The 19051-nt window shown below is 41.5% G+C and overlaps 2 protein-coding genes across 2 annotated transcripts; one reads left to right on the top strand and one right to left on the bottom strand.

The window, feature by feature from the left end:
- Window positions 1-1449: 1449 nt before the first annotated feature.
- Window positions 1450-8804, bottom strand: LOC110454635 (solute carrier family 46 member 3-like). Its single transcript, XM_021504255.1, has 4 exons — window positions 7576-8804; window positions 7078-7161; window positions 6642-6798; window positions 1450-4781 (listed from the first exon to the last, which is right to left on the bottom strand). Exons 1-4 carry the CDS (start codon window positions 8684-8686, stop codon window positions 4604-4606), a joined length of 1530 nt encoding a protein of 509 aa, XP_021359930.1. The 5' UTR covers window positions 8687-8804; the 3' UTR covers window positions 1450-4603.
- Window positions 8805-9620: 816 nt separating this feature from the next.
- Window positions 9621-17928, top strand: LOC110454644 (sterile alpha motif domain-containing protein 15-like). Its single transcript, XM_021504271.1, has 3 exons — window positions 9621-9772; window positions 14824-14922; window positions 15566-17928. The coding sequence occupies exons 1-3, from the start codon at window positions 9644-9646 to the stop codon at window positions 15755-15757; spliced, it is 420 nt and encodes a 139-aa protein (XP_021359946.1). The 5' UTR covers window positions 9621-9643; the 3' UTR covers window positions 15758-17928.
- The last annotated feature ends 1123 nt before the right edge of the window (window positions 17929-19051 follow it).

The following is a 19051-nucleotide window of genomic DNA, read 5'->3' as shown; positions in this document are numbered from 1 at the left end:
CCATACAAATATTTTAAATATAAAAACTTTGCAGCTGTAAAATAACCAAACACAATGAACATGTATACCAAGCTTTATAAATATCGGTCAAACTTAAGTAGCGTTAGCAAATACCAGAAAATGGACATTTAAACACTGCCATACATTTAGTGACACTCTACAATATGTGACAGGGGTACCAGAAAACGGACATTTAAACACTGCCATACATTTAGTGACACTCTACAATATGTGACAGGGGTACCCAAACTTAGGGTAATGAGTACTAATGACTATTTGTACAAAATTTGCAAAATGAATCAGAAAAAGGGATGTAACTCAGAACAAAAGTATTGAAATTGAAATCATCAGGCAATTATTAAAAATATAAAAATTTGTAAAATCAGTTGAGATGTTAAGTAGCGGTGTGCTGGACAACCTTTCATCCATAGATTTTGATGTGAAGAGTACATTAATGAAATACTGGTATGCTACAAAGTAAGAGTACTTGTAGAGCAATAATGATATACCTCGGTTACAAAGTATGGGAACTGAGAGTACATTCACATATACCTCGGTTACAAAGTACAGGAACTGATAGAGTACATTCACATATAGCTCGGTTACAAAGTACGTGAACTGATAGAGTACATTCACATATACCTCGGTTACAAAGTACGGGAACTGAGAGTACATCCACATATACCTCAGTCACAAAGTACGGGAACTGAGAGTACATTCACATATACCTCGGTCACAAAGTACAGGAACTGATAGAGTACATTCACATATGCCTCGGTTACAAAGTACGGGAACTGATAGAGCACATTCACATATACCTCGGTTACAAATTACGGGAACTGATAGAGTACATTCACATATAGCTCGGTTACAAAGTACGTGAACTGAGAGTACATCCACATATACCTCGGTAACAAAGTACGGGAACTGAGAGTACATTCACATATACCTCAGTTACAAAGTACAGGAACTGATTAGAGTAGATTCACATATACCTCAGTTACAGAGTACGGGAACTGAGAGTACATCCACATATCCCTCAGTTACAAAGTACGGGAACTGATAGAGGACATTCACATATACCTCGGTTACAAAGTACGTGAACTGATAGAGTACATCCACATATACCTCGGTTACAAAGTACGTGAACTGATAGAGTACATTCACATATTCCTCAGTTACAAAGTACGGGAACTGAGAGTACATTCACATATACCTCAGTAACAAAGTACGGGAACTGAGAGTACATTCACATATACCTCGGTCACAAAGTACAGGAACTGATAGAGTACATTCACATATAGCTCGGTTACAAAGTACGTGAACTGAGAGTACATCCACATATACCTCGGTTACAAAGTGCGGGAACTGAGAGTACATCCACATATCCCTCAGTTACAAAGTACGGGAACTGAGAGCACATCCACATATACCTCAGTCACAAAGTACGGGAACTGAGAGTACATTCACATATCCCTCAGTTACAAAGTACGGGAACTGAGAGAACATCCACATATACCTCGGTTACAAAGTGCGGGAACTGAGAGTACATCCACATATACCTCGGTTACAAAGTGCGGGAACTGAGAGTACATCCACATATCCCTCAGTTACAAAGTACGGGAACTGAGAGTACATCCACATTCCACATGTCCCATTTTATTCCACACCCGGTGTATTACAGTTTAAATACAATACTCTACAGATGGTGGTGAATTACTATGATACTTGTGTATTAATTTACTATGACGATAGCACAGTTCAGTATGTAAACTATGATCCTCTATGTACTGTGGTAATTAATGATGTGATTTTGATTAGAATGATTCAACATAAAATGGCTGATACATCGTCAAGCACATCTTTAAATTATAAAGTGATGCGACTCCTTAATTAAAACACTAATTTACAAAACAAAATTATCATCACAGTTGACTTAGTTTAATTAAGCTAATCTACATAGATAAAAGTGAACTCTTTTCTAATTGTTGTCTTTCAGGGGAGGAGGGGTGAAAGTGACACAGAGGGACAAGCCCTCACCACCAAATTATAAAGCTGATAAAATGTGTATCAAAACATATTCTTCATCAGTCAAACACTACACAAATATATCTAACACCAAACGTGTCAGATTTCAAAAACTCAATCTAGAATATTATTCACAAAAGAGGAAATATTATTACTGGTATTTAATATATTCATTATTAAAATACACAAATTATGCTCAAATCACTTGTAAATGGTTTTACAGGCAAACCAGTATATATATCAGTGAAGTGCCCATATTTCCATATTATCTAGACTAGAGAGATAAAAGACAGTGGCAATAATACAGGCTCATACCTACACACTGTTTTGTCAAACTAACACTTTTTTAATACCTTTGCTTTCTGTAGGTCACAAATGTTCTGTGTAAGTCGTTTACTGCAGCTATGCCACTGAAAAGTACCAGGGTACTTTAAATTTCAACCCAAGAAGGGTGAACTTTGGTATGTGGCAACTTTCCCTCTATTCCATTCAATGGTTGCAGAGACCTGACCGAGATAGATAAAGCATAACGAAAGGTCAGGGTTTTCCCATTCCCATAGATATTCTTATATGATTTTACTACTTTGAGTTTATCATGACTTTTGTGTTGAGCAAAATTTGGATCAGCTGGAACTAATGAGGAAATCCCTAAATAAAGCCAATACTCCACGCCAATGTGATGATCTGTAAACACTTGGGTACCAGTGTCAGAATCAAATTCTAAACACCTCATCAAAACATCAGAGTCAGACTGCCTCTTGTAAACATCATGCTACAGTATTACATGTGATTTTTACATTACTATAAATAATTTCTCAAATACAGATATTTTTCATTAACAATAATCTCAAGGGAAACTCCTTCGACAAATAAGTGGTCTTCTTTCATTGCCAATCCATCTTGAAGTCATCATTCTTTAATTATAACTGAGGTGCTGGTTAGGTGAGAACTGAAGTATTGAGTTTAAATTATTGATCTGTATAAACTATTCAAACTTCAAGGGTTAACCTACGTCTACGATAGAAAACCTACAAGTCACACAACAAACAAATCTTATCTTGTATCTTCTCTCCATGACATTAATGGAAATAATATCAATAAATACACTATAGGTGTAGCTATACATATTGTAAACAGCTGTATTACACAGGTACCACACCCAATACGGCAGCTCACTTCTACAGATACACAAACCATACCAATCACCACCAGACAAGGACAAACACTGGCTAATCCACAAACAGGGTTATACTTTGATTGAACATTCAACATGTTAAAGAGTAAACAGAACTTTTGTGATAATTCAAAATTACATAAAGATACACATTCTTAAAGCAATGATATAAAGATATGACCTTGTGACTTAAACCGAACTAAAACCCACACTAAGGAGGATCAGGTGAACATTTAAATTTATAACAATATACATTCTTACACAAGGACGCCATTAACATGCTATGCATGATGTCAACAAAAACATAAATATTAGTTTATACAGAGGAATCTGTCTGATAAACAATGGAATAAACACACAACCTGATAAAACTTAACAAGATTGCACAGTAAAATATCAACCTTCTGACCAGTCACCCCTGGTTAAACCCTGGTCCATACATGGGCAGTGTCCTTTCAAATCATAAAAAAAAAGATCGGTAATACAATCTAAAACATCTGAAAATCATCAAATATTGATGACAGCTCACTTTTGCCAACATTATAAAAGCATAAAATATTGATGCACGTGCCGACAGCAATATCGCTTACATTTTCTTACATTCTACATTTAAGTACAAGGTCCTTGTTGACATTCATGCCATCAACAATGAAACAATTTCTGGTGTTTAAACAGTTATTAATCTGCAGATAAATGCTTACCTTCATTAGTTGAGAGATTATATAAGAATTAACACTTAACATATTGTCAAAGCTTGCATTTTTCAACTGATTTTGATTAAAACATTTCTGTATGGCACCATCGGGTGCTGTATACAACATTGTGAGCAACTATTAACATGTGTTATGTAAAAGCATCTTCTATCATCAAGTCAGCAACAAACTCATACATAAAACTCTCAGAAAATCTACATCACTCGCATCTAAGCACTTTTGATTATCAACCATTTGGCTATCGTATAATTATGCAAATTAAGTATGCTATTTTCAGTACATTACCTTCTGTATCCACATTGGTATGGCCCAGCTCATGTACATTACATTCTGTATCCACATTGGTATGGACCAGCTCATGAAGACATATTGCAGTAAAAGGGATACCAATCAGATATTATCTGATAAAAGATTGATAGCGACTTTTGGCAGGCTTACAGTTTTACAACAGTTTAAAATTATAACAGATATTCAATAAACTTATCGCTACAGTATTAATTAACATAGAGATGATCTACGATTGGCCATATTAGGACTTTGTGTTTCCTAGCTGATTTGCCATATTAGGACTTTGTGTTTCCTAGCTTATTGGCCATATTAGGACTTTGTGTTTCCTAGCTGATTGGCCATATTAGGACTTTTGTTTCCTAGCTGATTGGTCATAAGACTCCATGTTAGATGTTGTAGTTTAGACTCTCTCTACTGCGCTGATGATACTGATTGGCTGTTGCTCATTCTGTTGCAGAGATTCCTGTAGCGCTGGTTGTTCTTCCGGTACTTCTTGCTGGTCACCTCCCGTCATTTCTGTGTCCCCATCCATTGGTTCATACTCAGACGGCTGGTTTAAGTCCAGGAATCGTATTCCTCTGTAGAATGAAATAGGCATTAGCTTGTGTTGGTTATATAGTTCACTAGTTGTTTGAATACTATTATCTTCCTCATGACAACATACTCTCATTTTATGTATGGTTATATTTTCAAAAGCTACACTAAACAGAAGTCTGCTCATATGAATTACCATATATCAATCCATTGTGTCTTTTCAATAATAATGTATCACCAAACATTATGCCTTTCAATAAAAGTATCGTAGGTAACATAGCAAATTAACTTAAACATTATTTAGAGCTGTCACGAGACACTTTACCCATGATTCGATACGAATCTCAATATTTGTACCACGATTCGATTATTTCGATTCGATACACCTTTATTTTAAAATATAAACAAAATGAAATATATAAGCCGTCGATAAACGGGAACCTGCAGTGTTTCAACACTTTTGATATGAAGCTTGCCGGAGCATCACAAATTTTCATTTCCTTACCGCGGTCCGTCATTTTGATAGGAATACTTTGTGAAAATTGTATCCTCGCAGCCAATTGGCTAAGAGTTTAGAGATCAGCCAATGAAATTGAACGTTTCACAGACGTTTCGGCTGAAGCGGTATACACTACTATTCAGATCATGACATATCGAAAATCTTAAACAAAAGGTCCATTGGACCTGTATCGCTCACCTGGTTTTATATTTAAGTCATTACAACTGAATGCATTAGTACATCTTTATATGAAATTTCCTCAAAACCAGACAAGATCTATGTTCTAACCCAACTAGGACCACAATATCTGACTTTCAACTAATTAGGGGCCTCCATTGAGTTGCCATATTTACAGATTTTGAAATAAGTAATATGTCATATTACAGGGTGTAATTAGACAATACTTTAATTTTCATTCAACTATAAGCTTTTATGAAACCTAGAAACCAATTTTTAACAATTTATAAAAACTACACCATAGAATATGATAATATAGCTGTACCATTTCTTAGTACCGCAGGGGTCAAATCAACCTCATTCAATTAAGAAATGTTTGCAGGCAATTAGGGGATACATTCATTAACGTCTTAAAGCAAAATATTACATAATTTTCCTCTTTGGGGCCCGGTCTTCCTAGCCCCAGGGGTCGAACCAGTCTCATTTATTTAGGAAATGATAGCCCTCCCCCAATAAAGTTTCAGAGCAAATTTGGTTGAAATCTTCTCTGGCATTTAGGAGGAGATGCGTTTTAAAGCAAATATAGCTAAGTTCTCCTTCAGTGCCCCGCCTCCCTGGCCTCAGGGGTCGAACCAACCTCATATATTTAAGAAATGTTTGCCCTTCCCTAGTGATGCTTCAGACTGAATTTGGTTGAAATCTTCTCTGGCATTTAGGAGGAGATGCGTTTTAAAGCAAATATAGCCAAGTTCCCCTTCAGGCTCCCGCCTCCCTGGCCTCAGGGGTCAAACCAACCTCATTTATTTACGAAATAATTGCCCATCCCTACTGATGCTTCAGACTAAATTTGGTTGAAATCCTCTTTGGTGTTTAGGAGGAGATGCGTTTTAAAGCAAATATAGCCAAGTTCCCCTTCGGGCAGGTGAGCTAAAAATGTATCGTGAATCGAATCAAACATAAATAATCGCGGTACAAGTGCATCGCTGTGAATCGTGACACCTCTAACATTATTGTACCTATTTCCTCGTCTGTGTTTTTCTACTACAATAGTGTGTTAATTATGAAAGTTGTACACACTTAAATGGAGTTTCTCTTTCATAAACATAATCTTATGCCGTATATTCATGATCATATATGGTATAGCACTAACTGAAGTACTGCGATGTTTTGCCACAATTTGGTTGGGTCGGTTTTGCCATAAGCGGCCCCGGTATACAGGATCACTTACATAGTAAATGCCACAGGGAGGATGAGGAACAGGACAGAGATGACAAAGACAAATCCTGTGAAGTAGTGGAGGGTACCGGCGTACATGGCCTGGAACATGAGGGGCGCCAGGAAGTAGGATATGCTTTCTCCACAGTGCATCAATGCAAACAGGGAACCTAAAAGGGGCAAACATATACAATATATTAACAAAAACGAAGAACCTTACGGTATAGATGGAATCTGATGTTTCCTCTTTGAGATCAACATTGCATGCATTATGGTACTTTCATAAATTACTGTCATCATTTCAAAACATATTCTCAATGAAGTTAATCAAATAAACTACAAAACTTTACCTTTAAGGAAAATTCTACATTCAGTTTTATAGCCACAATTTACATATGCCCTTGGTAGACAGGTAACATGGTTTCAAGATTTCCTTTAATATTTTGTACCTTGATCTGTAGTTTCGATTCCATTAGCAACAATGGACCTCAACATTGGGAAGGGAAGTAACTCCAACACCAAGAGTAGTATAGCTGAAAAAAAATGTGCATATAAAATGAAAGGATTGATCATCAGCAATAAATTAAATAAAACCTGCAGCATACATACTTTCAGACAAAAAACGAAATATTTATTTTTGGGTTTAGATTGGTATCTTTAAATTAAAGAGATAGGAAAATTAAGTTTTATACCAACAAATACATGCCAGCTTATCAAATCTGCTGTCAGACCAGGGGCCTGTTCCATTACGGGGAAAACTGCCTGGTTATTGGCATACAGTACACATGAACCAATAAATACAGACAAACTCATCAAGGGGCAGACCTAGGGATCTAGGAATTTAACCCCCCCCCCTTTTACTTAAACCCCTGAATAGGTCCCTGGATCAGACAATGCATTATCAATAACAGTTTTATAAATGAATAGGTGTGTGACTCATGACTTACAAAAGTAAAGGACCGTTTCATTTTTAACAACAGCTATCCAAAGTGTTCCAATAGCCTTGGAGAAGAGACCAGCAAAGGTAATACTGGTATCCGAGAGTATCAGCTTTAGAACAGGTGGAGTAGACACAGTCCCGATAGCCGCGACAGCCATGATGACTGATAGGAACATACCAATCCTGGCAGTTGGCCAACCATAGGGAGGTCCTCGTAGGTACAGGACGAGAGTATTTATCTGCCCAATGTGAACAATTGCGTACGTCTGAAAAGCAAGAATTGCCAGCCATATTTTGACCATCTTACGATTGGTACATCGGAAAAACTTCCCCATTGGTTTGAATGTATCAATACAGCAGTTTTCAGTTGTGTAGTTCCTGGTGGTTTGAACACTTTCCGGAATTTTGACCTCCTTGACCAGGAAGAATGATATCAGGAATGCTATTGCGCTACAAATTACAGTGAACCAAAATGGCTGAAGAAAGCCCCAATCTTTTACCCAGAATCCTGCCATGATATTTGCAATTGCATATGCTGCACCATTCAGAAATTCCTGAAGAGCAAGCCGCCACGCTCTTTTCTCTGGCTCAACAGAATTAATTGCAAAAAAGGTAGCGCCAGCATAAAATGCTGTCATACTTCCACTGAGACCTCTCAATGCTGAGGCCATGAAGAGCCCATCAATGGTCCAACTTGTGTACAGGATAAGGATATAGATGAGGGAGTAAAGCAGGCTTCCAAAAGCCGGCACCCATAGCAACATCTTTCTTTTGCCAGTTCTGTCACTTAGTGCTCCCAAAATGATGACAGTTACCACGGATGGGAGTCCTTCAGCCATTTGCAACCCCAAAACAGCCATGATACTTTCCTTGTGCGCCTCATAGTAAGGACCGGACTGGTTCTCGTCATCAGGCGGGAAGTAAATTTCCTCGTGGTCAACTACGGTGTTGTTGAGACCACGCTGTTTATATATCTCGGACTGTACATATTCCTGGAACAACGGTAAAGTCATGTGTCGAGAGAGAAAGAATGTGAAATAGGCAACCTCGACGAGGTATGGTTGTATGGTGGTTATGACCCCCATTAACCAATCGTCCAGTCTCTGTAAACGACTCATGCTGACGATATTCACGGCTCTTACTTATATGTCAAATCAACATTTTCGTTTCAGCGTTTCTAACTCCCAATGCTATGGTCCTGGTGTAATGACAACTTCCGGCAACACTGCGCCCCGCATCGCGTGATCAAAGGGAAGTCATTCTCATTGAAACAGGCGCAGCTCTGTCTGGCACATTACTGATATATATATGAATTCATTACAAATCATGATGGTTGACTCAGCGAGATATTTTTGTCGACATCATTATTTAAACCAAATAAATTTACCGGTGACAGGAATATGTCACCATAGTATATTTAAAACAAACTGCATCTGATTTTTATAAAAAAAATATTAGGCCTAATCCAAATTTTGTAATTCACTAATTGACAATTACGTCACAGCAGAGACGTATAAAGCCATTGTGTTATATACTATCTATCTTGTATACTGTTCACAATCCTCTGGGAATTATTCCGAACAGGTATATATATATACGTCTCTGGTCACAGTCTTTTATATTCTGAAGTCCGTAGACTCTATATAAACTAAGCTCAATTTTGTGTGTGTTAATTTTGTCAGCATATATACAAGACCGGTACGGGTGTCATACCATATATAGTCACTGTCGGCATTGGCTAATTGCAACCATATATCTCGATGTTTTTTCATTGTTGACTTTATATTGGTGCAGGGCCCCCGCAATATTAGATGAGGGACAATGGCTTCGCAATAAGCTTAGAGTGCTCCAAAATTTGTGATATTAACCTTGTCAATGTGATAATCCAAATACTGTGACAAATCTGTGATCATATGTGATATTTGTACTTGTATCATGATTTTACCGAATAAATATTGTTATTATTACCTAAGCTATAATACGGCAATGGATTATGACGTAATTTCATTGTCAGCATTAAAAAAAGAAATGCTTTGTGACGTCACCATGGTTTGCATTGGAAACAAGGCATCGTAATGCAGAGCCGCCGCGTGAGTCGGAGGGTGGTGGACAGCGATTATAATAGTGGCATATCAGAGTGTTTGTACTGGAACGAGAAACAAGTGGCAGACTGGGTGGAGGAGCAGGGCTTCCCGCAATATAAGGTGAGGGGCAGCTAGGGATCCCTGCAGTATAAGGTGAGGAACAGGGCTTCCCGCATTATGAGATGAGGAACAGGATTTCCCGCAGTTTATGGCGATGAATAGGACTTCCCGCAGTATAAGGTGAGGATAGGGCTTCCCGCAGTATAAGGCGAGGAAAGGGCTCCCCGCAATATAAGGTGAGGAACAGGGCCTCCCGCAATATAAGATAAGGAGCAACTAGGGATTCCCGCAGTATAAGGCGAGGAGCAGGGCTTCCCGCATTATGAGATGAGGAACAGGGTTTCCGACAGTTTATGGCGATGAATAGGACTTCCCGCAGTATAAGGTGAGATAGGGCTCCCCGCAGTATAAGGCGAGGAACAGGGCTTCCCGCAATATAAAGCGCGGAGCAGGGCTTCCCGCAATATAAGGTGAAGGCAGCTAGCTAGGGATTCCTGCAGTATAAGATGAGGAGCTGCTAGGGATTCCCGCAGTATAAGGTGAGGGGCAGGACTTCCGGCAATATAAGGCGAGGAGCAGGGCTTCCCGCAGTATAAGGTGAGGGGCAGGACTTCCCGCAGTATAGGATGAGGATCAGCTAGGGATTCCCGCAGTATAAGGAGAGGGGCAGGACTTCCCGCAGTATAAGGCGAGGAGCAGGGCTTCCCGCAGTATAAGGTGAGGGGCAGGACTTCCCACAAGATAAGGTGAGGGGCAGCTAGCTAGGGATTCCTGCAGTATAAGATGAGGATCCGCTAGGGATTCCCGCAGTATAAGGTGAGTGGCAGGACTTCCCGCAATATAAGATGAGGATCAGATAGGGATTCCCGCAGTATAAGGTGAGGGGCAGGACTTCCCGCAATATAAGATTAGGATCAGCTAGGGATTCCTGCAGTATTAGATGAGGATCAGCTAGGGATTCCCGCAGTATAAGGAGAGGGGCAGGGCTTCCCGCAATATAAGAAGAGGATCAGCTAGGGATTCCTGCAGTATTAGATGAGGATCAGCTAGGGATTCCCGCAGTATAAGGGGAGGGGCAGGACTTCCCGCAATATAAGGCGAGGAGCAGGGATTCCCGCAGTATAAGGTGAGGGGCAGGGCTTCACGCAATATAAGATGAGGATCAGCTAGGGATTACTGCAGTATAAGATGAGGAGCTGCTAGGGATTCCCGCAGTATAAGGCGATGAGCAGGGCTGACCGCAATATACTGCGATGAGCAGGGCTTCCCGCAATATAAGGCGATGAGCAGGGCTTCCCGCAATATAAGGCGATGAGCAGGGCTTCCCGCAATAGAAGATGAGGATCAGCTAGGGATTCCTGCAGTATTAGATGAGGATCAGCTAGGGATTCCCGCAGTATAAGGAGAGGGGCAGGACTTCCCGCAGTATAAGGCGAGGATAGGGCTTCCCGCAGTATAAGGTGAGGATAGGGCTCCCCGCAGTATAAGGCGAGGACAGGGCTTCCCGCAATATAAGGTGAGGGGCAGCTAGGGATTCATGCAGTAGAAGATGAGGAGCAGCTAGGGATTCCCGCAGTATAAGGTAAGGGGCAGGACTTCCCGCAGTATAAGATGAGGATCAGCTAGGGACTCCTGCAGTATAAGATGAGGAGCTGCTAGGGATTCCCGCAGTATAAGGCGATGAGCAGGGCTTCCCGCAAAATAAGATGAGGATCAGCTAGGGATTCCCGCAGTATAAGGGGAGGGGCAGGACTTCCCGCAATATAAGATGAGTATCAGCTAGTGATTCCTGCAGTATACGATGAGGTTCATCTAGGGATTCCCGCAGTATAAGGCGAGGAGCAGGGCTTCCCGCATTATGAGATGAGGAACAGGGTTTCCGACAGTTTATGGCGATGAATAGGACTTCCCGCAGTATAAGGGGAGATAGGGCTCCCCGCAGTATAAGGCGAGGAACAGGGCTTCCCGCAGTATAAGGTGAGGGGCAGGGCTTCCCGCAGTATAGGATGAGGATCAGCTAGGGATTCCCGCAGTATAAGGGGAGGGGCAGGACTTCCCGCAATATAAGGCGAGGAGCAGGGATTCCCGCAGTATAAGGTGAGGGGCAAGGCGAGGAAAGGGCTCCCCGCAATATAAGGTGAGGAACAGGGCTTCCCACAATATAAGATAAGGAGCAACTAGGGATTCCCGCAGTACAAGGCGAGGAGCAGGGCTTCCCGCAATATAAGGTGAAGGCAGCTAGCTAGGGATTCCTGCAGTACAAGATGAGGATCAGCTAGGGATTCCCGCAGTATAAGGGGAGGGGCAGGACTTCCCGCAATATAAGATGAGGATCAGATAGGGATTCCCGCAGTATAAGGTGAGGGGCAGGACTTCCCGCAGTATAGGATGAGGATCAGCTAGGGATTCCCGCAGTATAAGGAGAGGGGCAGGACTTCCCGCAGTATAAGGTGAGGATAGGGCTCCCCGAAGTATAAGGCGAGGACAGGGCTCCCCGCAATATCAGGTGAGGAACAGGGCCTCCCGCAATTTAATATAAGGAACAGGGTTTCCCGGAGTTTAGGGCGATGAATAGGACTTCCCGCAGTATAAGGTGAGATAGGGCTCCCCGCAGTATAAGGCGAGGAACAGGGCTTCCCGCAGTATAAGGTGAGGGGCAGGACTTCCCGCAGTATAGGATGAGGATCAGCTAGGGATTCCCGCAGTATAAGGGGAGGGGCAGGACTTCCCGCAATATAAGATTAGGATCAGCTAGGGATTCCTGCAGTATTAGATGAGGATCAGCTAGGGATTCCCGCTGTATAAGGTGAGGGGCAGGACTTCCCACAAGATAAGGTGAGGGGCAGCTAGCTAGGGATTCCTGCAGTACAAGATGAGGATCAGCTAGGGATTCCCGCAGTATAAGGAGAGGGGCAGGACTTCCCGCAGTATAAGGTGAGGATAGGGCTCCCCGAAGTATAAGGCGAGGACAGGGCTCCCCGCAATATAAGGTGAGGAACAGGGCTTCCCGCATTATGAGATGAGGAACAGGGTTTCCGACAGTTTATGGCGATGAATAGGACTTCCCGCAGTATAAGGTGAGATAGGGCTCCCCGCAGTATAAGGCGAGGAACAGGGCTTCCCGCAGTATAAGGTGAGGGGCAGGGCTTCCCGCAGTATAGGATGAGGATCAGCTAGGGATTCCCGCAGTATAAGGGGAGGGGCAGGACTTCCCGCAATATAAGGCGAGGAGCAGGGCTTCCCGCAGTATAAGGTGAGGGGCAGGACTTCCCGCAATATAAGGCGAGGAGCAGGGCTTCCCGCAGTATAAGGTGAGGAATAGGACTTCCGGCAGTATAAGGTGATGACAGGGCTCCCCGCATTATAAGGTGAGGAGCATCTAGGGCTTCCCGCAATATAAGGTGAGAGGCAGGGCTTCCCGCAGTATAAGATGAGGAGCAGGGCTTCCCGCAGTTTATGGTGAGGAATAGGACTTCCGGCAGTATAAGGTGAGGATAGGGCTTCCCGCAGTATAAGGTGATGACAAGGGTCCCCGCATTATAAGGTGAGGAGCAGGGCTTCCCGCAATATAAGGTGAGGAGCATCTATGGCTTCCCGCAATATAAGGTGAGGGGCAGCTAGGGATTCATGCAGTATAAGATGAGGAGCAGCTAGGGATTCCCGCAGTATAAGGCGAGAAGCAAGGCTTCCCGCAATATAAGGAGAGGAGCATCTATGGCTTCCCGCAATATAAGGTGAGGGGCAGCTAGGGATTCATGCAGTATAAGATAAGGAGCAGCTAGGGATTCCCGCAGCATATGGTGATGAGTAGGGCTTCCTGGAGTAAATGGTGAGCAGTAGGGCCTCCCGCCCTTCACACGCAGTACAAAGTTAAGGAACATGACTAACTGTAGTATACTTTCAGCGAGAAGCAGGGGTTCCTTATGTATATTGACACGAAGAGTCCGTAGCGATTTCCATTTGTGGTTCTGCGGAATGTTAAGCTGTGAGTCCCAAGTGACCAAACAGGCTGCATGCCTTCGGATTGCGTCCAGTTTGATGATGTTACCTTCCTTTGCTGGGACTGACGATGCGTTCTCCAGGAATGGTCCAAAAAGTGTGGAGTAGCATTGTGCCTTGACCTTGGTTTGGCAACATTGGAAATTGCTGCCGAGAAATGCCAACATGGAATTTGCTTTATTTTTGACCATTCCAGTTGAGGTTCTTATGCATGTTACTTAGCTAATGGAACGGTGTTAGGTACCTGTCCAGGGATGTTGTAGTTGGACTGTAGTGGAAACCTTCTGGCGGTGATTTAGAGAACCTTACTCCTATCGTGATTAAAACGCAGCAAGCATTAATTTTGTTCTCTGAGCACTGCAGTTGATCCAAGTCCCTGTTGTAATATGACGTGGTCCACTGTTAATGTTATACGTCGTCAATACAAGGGGCAATCGTCTGCAAACAGTCTGATGGTTGATTTGACTGCTGAAGGGAGGTCTTTGGTAAATACTAAAAGTAACAGAGGTCGGAGCACTGTGTCCAGATGAAACCATACTGGGAAATGACGATTAGCCGTAAAGAATAAAACGCTGGGTTTTGTCGAGTAAGGAGCTGGAGATCCAGTCATGGAGTCTATGACGAATGTCATTGTGCTGAAGTTTCATGACAAGACCTCTGGAATACTTTGTCGAAAGCGTTAGAAACGTAGGATAAAATCAACTTGTTCACCTTCATCTACCCCCTGGCATTGTCCTCGATGGACAGAATAAGTTTTGTCTCAATTTTGATAGTCTGTCAGTAGTTGGTTGATGGCCCATATGAAAACTTTGCTGCCGGCGTTTAATGTTTTAATGTCAAGAAGACGGGTCTTTATTCAATTGGCGCATTTCTGTCGTCTTTCTTACAGAGAGGTGTACTATTGGCAGAGTTCAGGTCCTATGGCACTTTTCTTTGATCAAGTGATGCTTGGAAGATGAGTGTCAGATCTGGTGTGATCTGCTGGACCGTCTCTTTAAGAGGACAAGAGAAGGCTTTCTCAGTTCACGTAGCACTGTTTCTCGTGCTATTAATGTGTCGCAGAAACATTCAAATTTTACTAACAGTTAATCCAGTCCTGATTCATTTTCCAGCAATGCTTCCTGACTAACTGCGTCACTGGGCGGATGTTGATCGCTACAGATACGTCTGCGCTGCCGAGTATGGGTATTACAGACTTCGAGGATATGAAGGTGGGTGCAACGCTACCAGCAATGTCGACGGCGTCGGCATATCCTTTGACAGGGTCGCGTTTTTGGAATTTATCTGATAATAACGTTACGTTTAATGTATCAGGAATGTATCCGATAGTCAGGTTGCATATTAGAAATGTATACAAGACATTATGTTAATTTAATTAGGTCGCGTAAAATGTTTGTTGCATGTTTATTATATTAAGAAGCTCAGAACACACGGACCTGAACATTTGATACGACAGCTCTATTTTTACCTAAACGGACGTGTTCAGAGGAATAATGGACATGTTAGGGGGTTATTAACTGCTATCATTAAGAGATGGTATCTTTACCAAGTTAATCTTAATCTTAAAAAAGGGACGGATTAAAAGGGTATGGGATGTGGAGGAGTCTTGGAAATTCAGTTAGGAGGTAGTGTTCCTGGATCCCCGCACCCCACCCCCAACATTCTCTGGTTTTGTATTAAAGCTATGCGCTATTATTTCGAATGTTTGTAATTAACAGTGTGCTGGAAGTTTGACATTTGTATATGGTTATGTACTAGCAGTTAGATTATTTTGTATACAGCTTTATACAAGCTGTTAATTATTTCTTGTATACATGTAGAAATAAAAATATTACCATAAAAAATATGTTTCAGCGTCTTACCAAACTGATACGGGACCTGATCGGAATCCCCAAACTACACTCGAAGCGCGATGTGGCCATGGGGTGTCCTAAGGTGGCCTACCTGGAGCTGAAACGGCGAACAGGCCACAAGATGGACAACACCACGTACAAGTCTTTCAAACACCAACACCGCCACTTCTTTTCCCCGCCTAACAAATGGTGATGAAACAAACGTATAATGAGATGCCCGGACCATAGTGATGTGTATTGTCCCTGTCATATATAGCTCTGTTTCTGGACATCCTATCCAAACTGGTTTCCGTTTCCATTAGACATACACACAAAGGTGAAGCTTACCAAAATTTGGCTGCAATTCCACTACACCAACACAAAAAGAGAAAACAATTCAAATATAATCTTTTCCACTAAACTGACGTACATTGGACAGCATATCCAAACTGGTTTCCATTTCCACCATACCTATATACAATGGGACTGTCTGTCAATTTGGTGTCTGTTCAACCAAACTGAAAAGCAATGAGTCAGCCTATCAAATCTGGTCTTTAGTGCCACTTAAACACACAACGGGACAGTGTATTAGATCTGATATGCGCAGGTCAAAGCCACCATTTTAAAAGTTTAAAAGATAAAAGATGTACAAATGTATTTTGTAATTTTGTGTTTAAAATAAACCTGCCGATATTTAACTCACTGCTGGTGGCCAGAAGATCCATATATTGTATGCTGGACCTAAACGCTGTCAGGTCTTACATTCCCTTGATACTATTTTGTATGTGGTTTCGTTGCACTCATGGTCCTGGGAAGGAAGTTGTGAAGAAAGAGGTCAAGATGTGCTGCTATCTGTTGGTAATTAAGGCTTCCTCTTCTACGTCTTGGGCTTGATAGCTTTCATATTTGGTTTAAGCTCGAGTCCACACAAACTACTCTAGATCTTGCTCTTCTTAATTCCCATTGGCCCCAGCCGAGTTTTTGTAGAATAACGCTCATACTGTTCGGCTCCCTTGATATGTTGTTCCCTACAGCATATTGCAGTCTGTATCTCCTCAATTTGTTCGATCTGCGCATGGATGCAAGGGTTGGGCGGATAAGCGTGATGTACACAATAACTTTGATATCGTAAGGACAGGCGTGTAGGTTCCTCCGGAGGAAGCCGATGGATTTTGATGCTATTTCTAACATGTTGTTTGCGTGTTCCCTCCGTGACAGGCATGAACAGATGCTGATTCTCAAAGTACTTGCTCGATTTTACTGTTTGCGGTTTATGTTGATAAACAGTCTTTCTTGTATGGCAACACACTTCTCAAGAATTGAACTTTATTTGACAGGTGTTCCCCCTTTTGTAGTTGTTTCATGTCGTTTTGGAGGCAGAGACAATATGGTGCATTCTTAACTGGTCTATATATCAAGCAATCGCTAGCAAATAGACGCACTTTAGAGTTTACAGATTCTGGCAAGTCGTTGATCGACAGAAGTAAAAGTAGTTGGTCAACCGCTTTTCTTCAACGGATCCCTGGTATACCATTAGCAGCTTCCGACTGGCTACCTTCATTAATCACTCATTGTTTTCTCGAACCTGACGTGGATGGGTTTTCTGTAGTTGTTTTAAATCTGGGTGCAGGGGCTAGTTCAACAGCTCATGTTCTTTCGAATTTCGATGGTATCAAATCTAGGCCAGATGCCATCTGTGGGCTGAGTTTTCTCGTTTGCATGCTAGGCATCGATAGTGAGTGCTTTCCACCCCTGGAGCTGGTACGATGGCGGTATCATCTCTAGTGAAGACCGACTGAACTGTTTGTTACGTATCTCAGATTCTGCTTTTGCTTCACTCTACTCTTGTCCGTATGCAACCCAAACTGAATCATGTCCTTTGTTCTTGATGTTTGATTATTGGGGGTTGTGATAGCATTCTGGGTTGATGATGTTGTCTATGAAATTCTTGTGTGCGTATCAGATCATCCGCTGTTTCCACCTTCGGTGATCTGCATCTCGTTCAGTCGCGTTCTCTTTGTTACTTTAGCCTTCTTGTTTGCACAGTCCTAGCGACGCACCATTCGTCTAATTTTGTAGTTGAATGCTTGTGTGGTACAATGTTCTGTCTTATGTCTATTTCCACCAAAGAGACACACTATCAGATCTGGTCTGCAATTACAATACACCTACACAAAATACCTACAGAAAACCCAACATATGAGAAATCTGTTTAAGTTCTGTACAAGTGGGAAATATGTCAGATCTATTCTTCATTACCATTTAACACACACGGAACTAGCCACTCCAGGCGCGTAGCTTGGCTCTTTTGGATGTTCATGCAGAAAGTCGCACCGAAGGTGCGAATCCGAGCGCCGTAGGCGCGAAGCCATTCTAGGGGGGGACGGGGGGGTGCGCCCCCCCCCCCCCCCCCCCCCCCGGGGATTTTCTTTTTAGATCTAGAAGCTCTGTCGTGCCATCTGGTAGCTTTTTAGATACATATTTGAGTGTTTTAATTTATTTGACAGAAAACATTTTTTGGTTGATTCATCATTTTATTATTGGAAAGCATCGCAAAAATTCAAATGTATTTCAAATGCGAAAGACAACTCTCTTTTTTTTCTCCGACAAAAATGTGTCGATTGTTGGAATTACCCGAAAATATCCGTTGCTCATATCTTTTTCCTGATGAATCTAAATTAACTAGATATTTAAAATGTCGGAGCCAATATAAACAAATTAATTTCAGATTTTTTGCCCTTGTGTCCCCCAAACCCTTTTTATATCATCAACATTTCTCAGAACATAAGATGGCGGTAGCTCCATATCGATGTTTAGATATATGTATAAATATATATCCAGTAGCTCTACTGAATATAGGCCTAGGACTACTCTGAAAAACAATATAAATAACTTAATTATTTCTGAGATTGTGACAATTATAATTTCCCTGCCGAGCAGAGCGAGGCGAATTCTTTTATCTGACGATGTAATACTAAACTTGTTCAAGCACTGTCAAACGTAGAAAGCTAGAATTTATCGGACATTATTTCCATTGTCAAACAGATCGAATAAGGCATAGCATAGTTTGCGGTATTATTCCAGGTTATATTTTATAACATAGAGTATTTATATTTTATGATGGCCGAGCGGAGCGAGTGTTAACAAATTCTCTGAAACAATGGTAAAAATGTAGGTTTTTGGTTAAAATGTTGATGTTTGTGTCATGTGCATGTAGTTTAGGCGAGGATTTTGGCAATTAAATATTGATTTAGTCTGTCATAAAAATGAATTATGATTTGACTGTTTGTCTTTTATTGTGAATTTGTATGCATGCATATGTACAAGGGCAACACCTGTTAAAAAGGATATATATACATGCCAGGCTTTTATGCTAACATTGGTTATTATTCACCTGATTAACGTTATGCTAAGGTGGATGCTTTACTGTCTTTGAAATGTTTGAAAGGTTATTTTATGTTTGTTATTTTGATACTAAATATGTCATATTGGTAGACATGAAGTAAGC

This window comes from Mizuhopecten yessoensis, unplaced genomic scaffold (assembly GCF_002113885.1).
Source record: "Mizuhopecten yessoensis strain PY_sf001 unplaced genomic scaffold, ASM211388v2 scaffold7987, whole genome shotgun sequence".
NCBI classification, from domain to species: Eukaryota; Metazoa; Mollusca; class Bivalvia; order Pectinida; family Pectinidae; genus Mizuhopecten; species Mizuhopecten yessoensis.
This window is presented reverse-complemented; position numbering and strand designations above follow the sequence as displayed.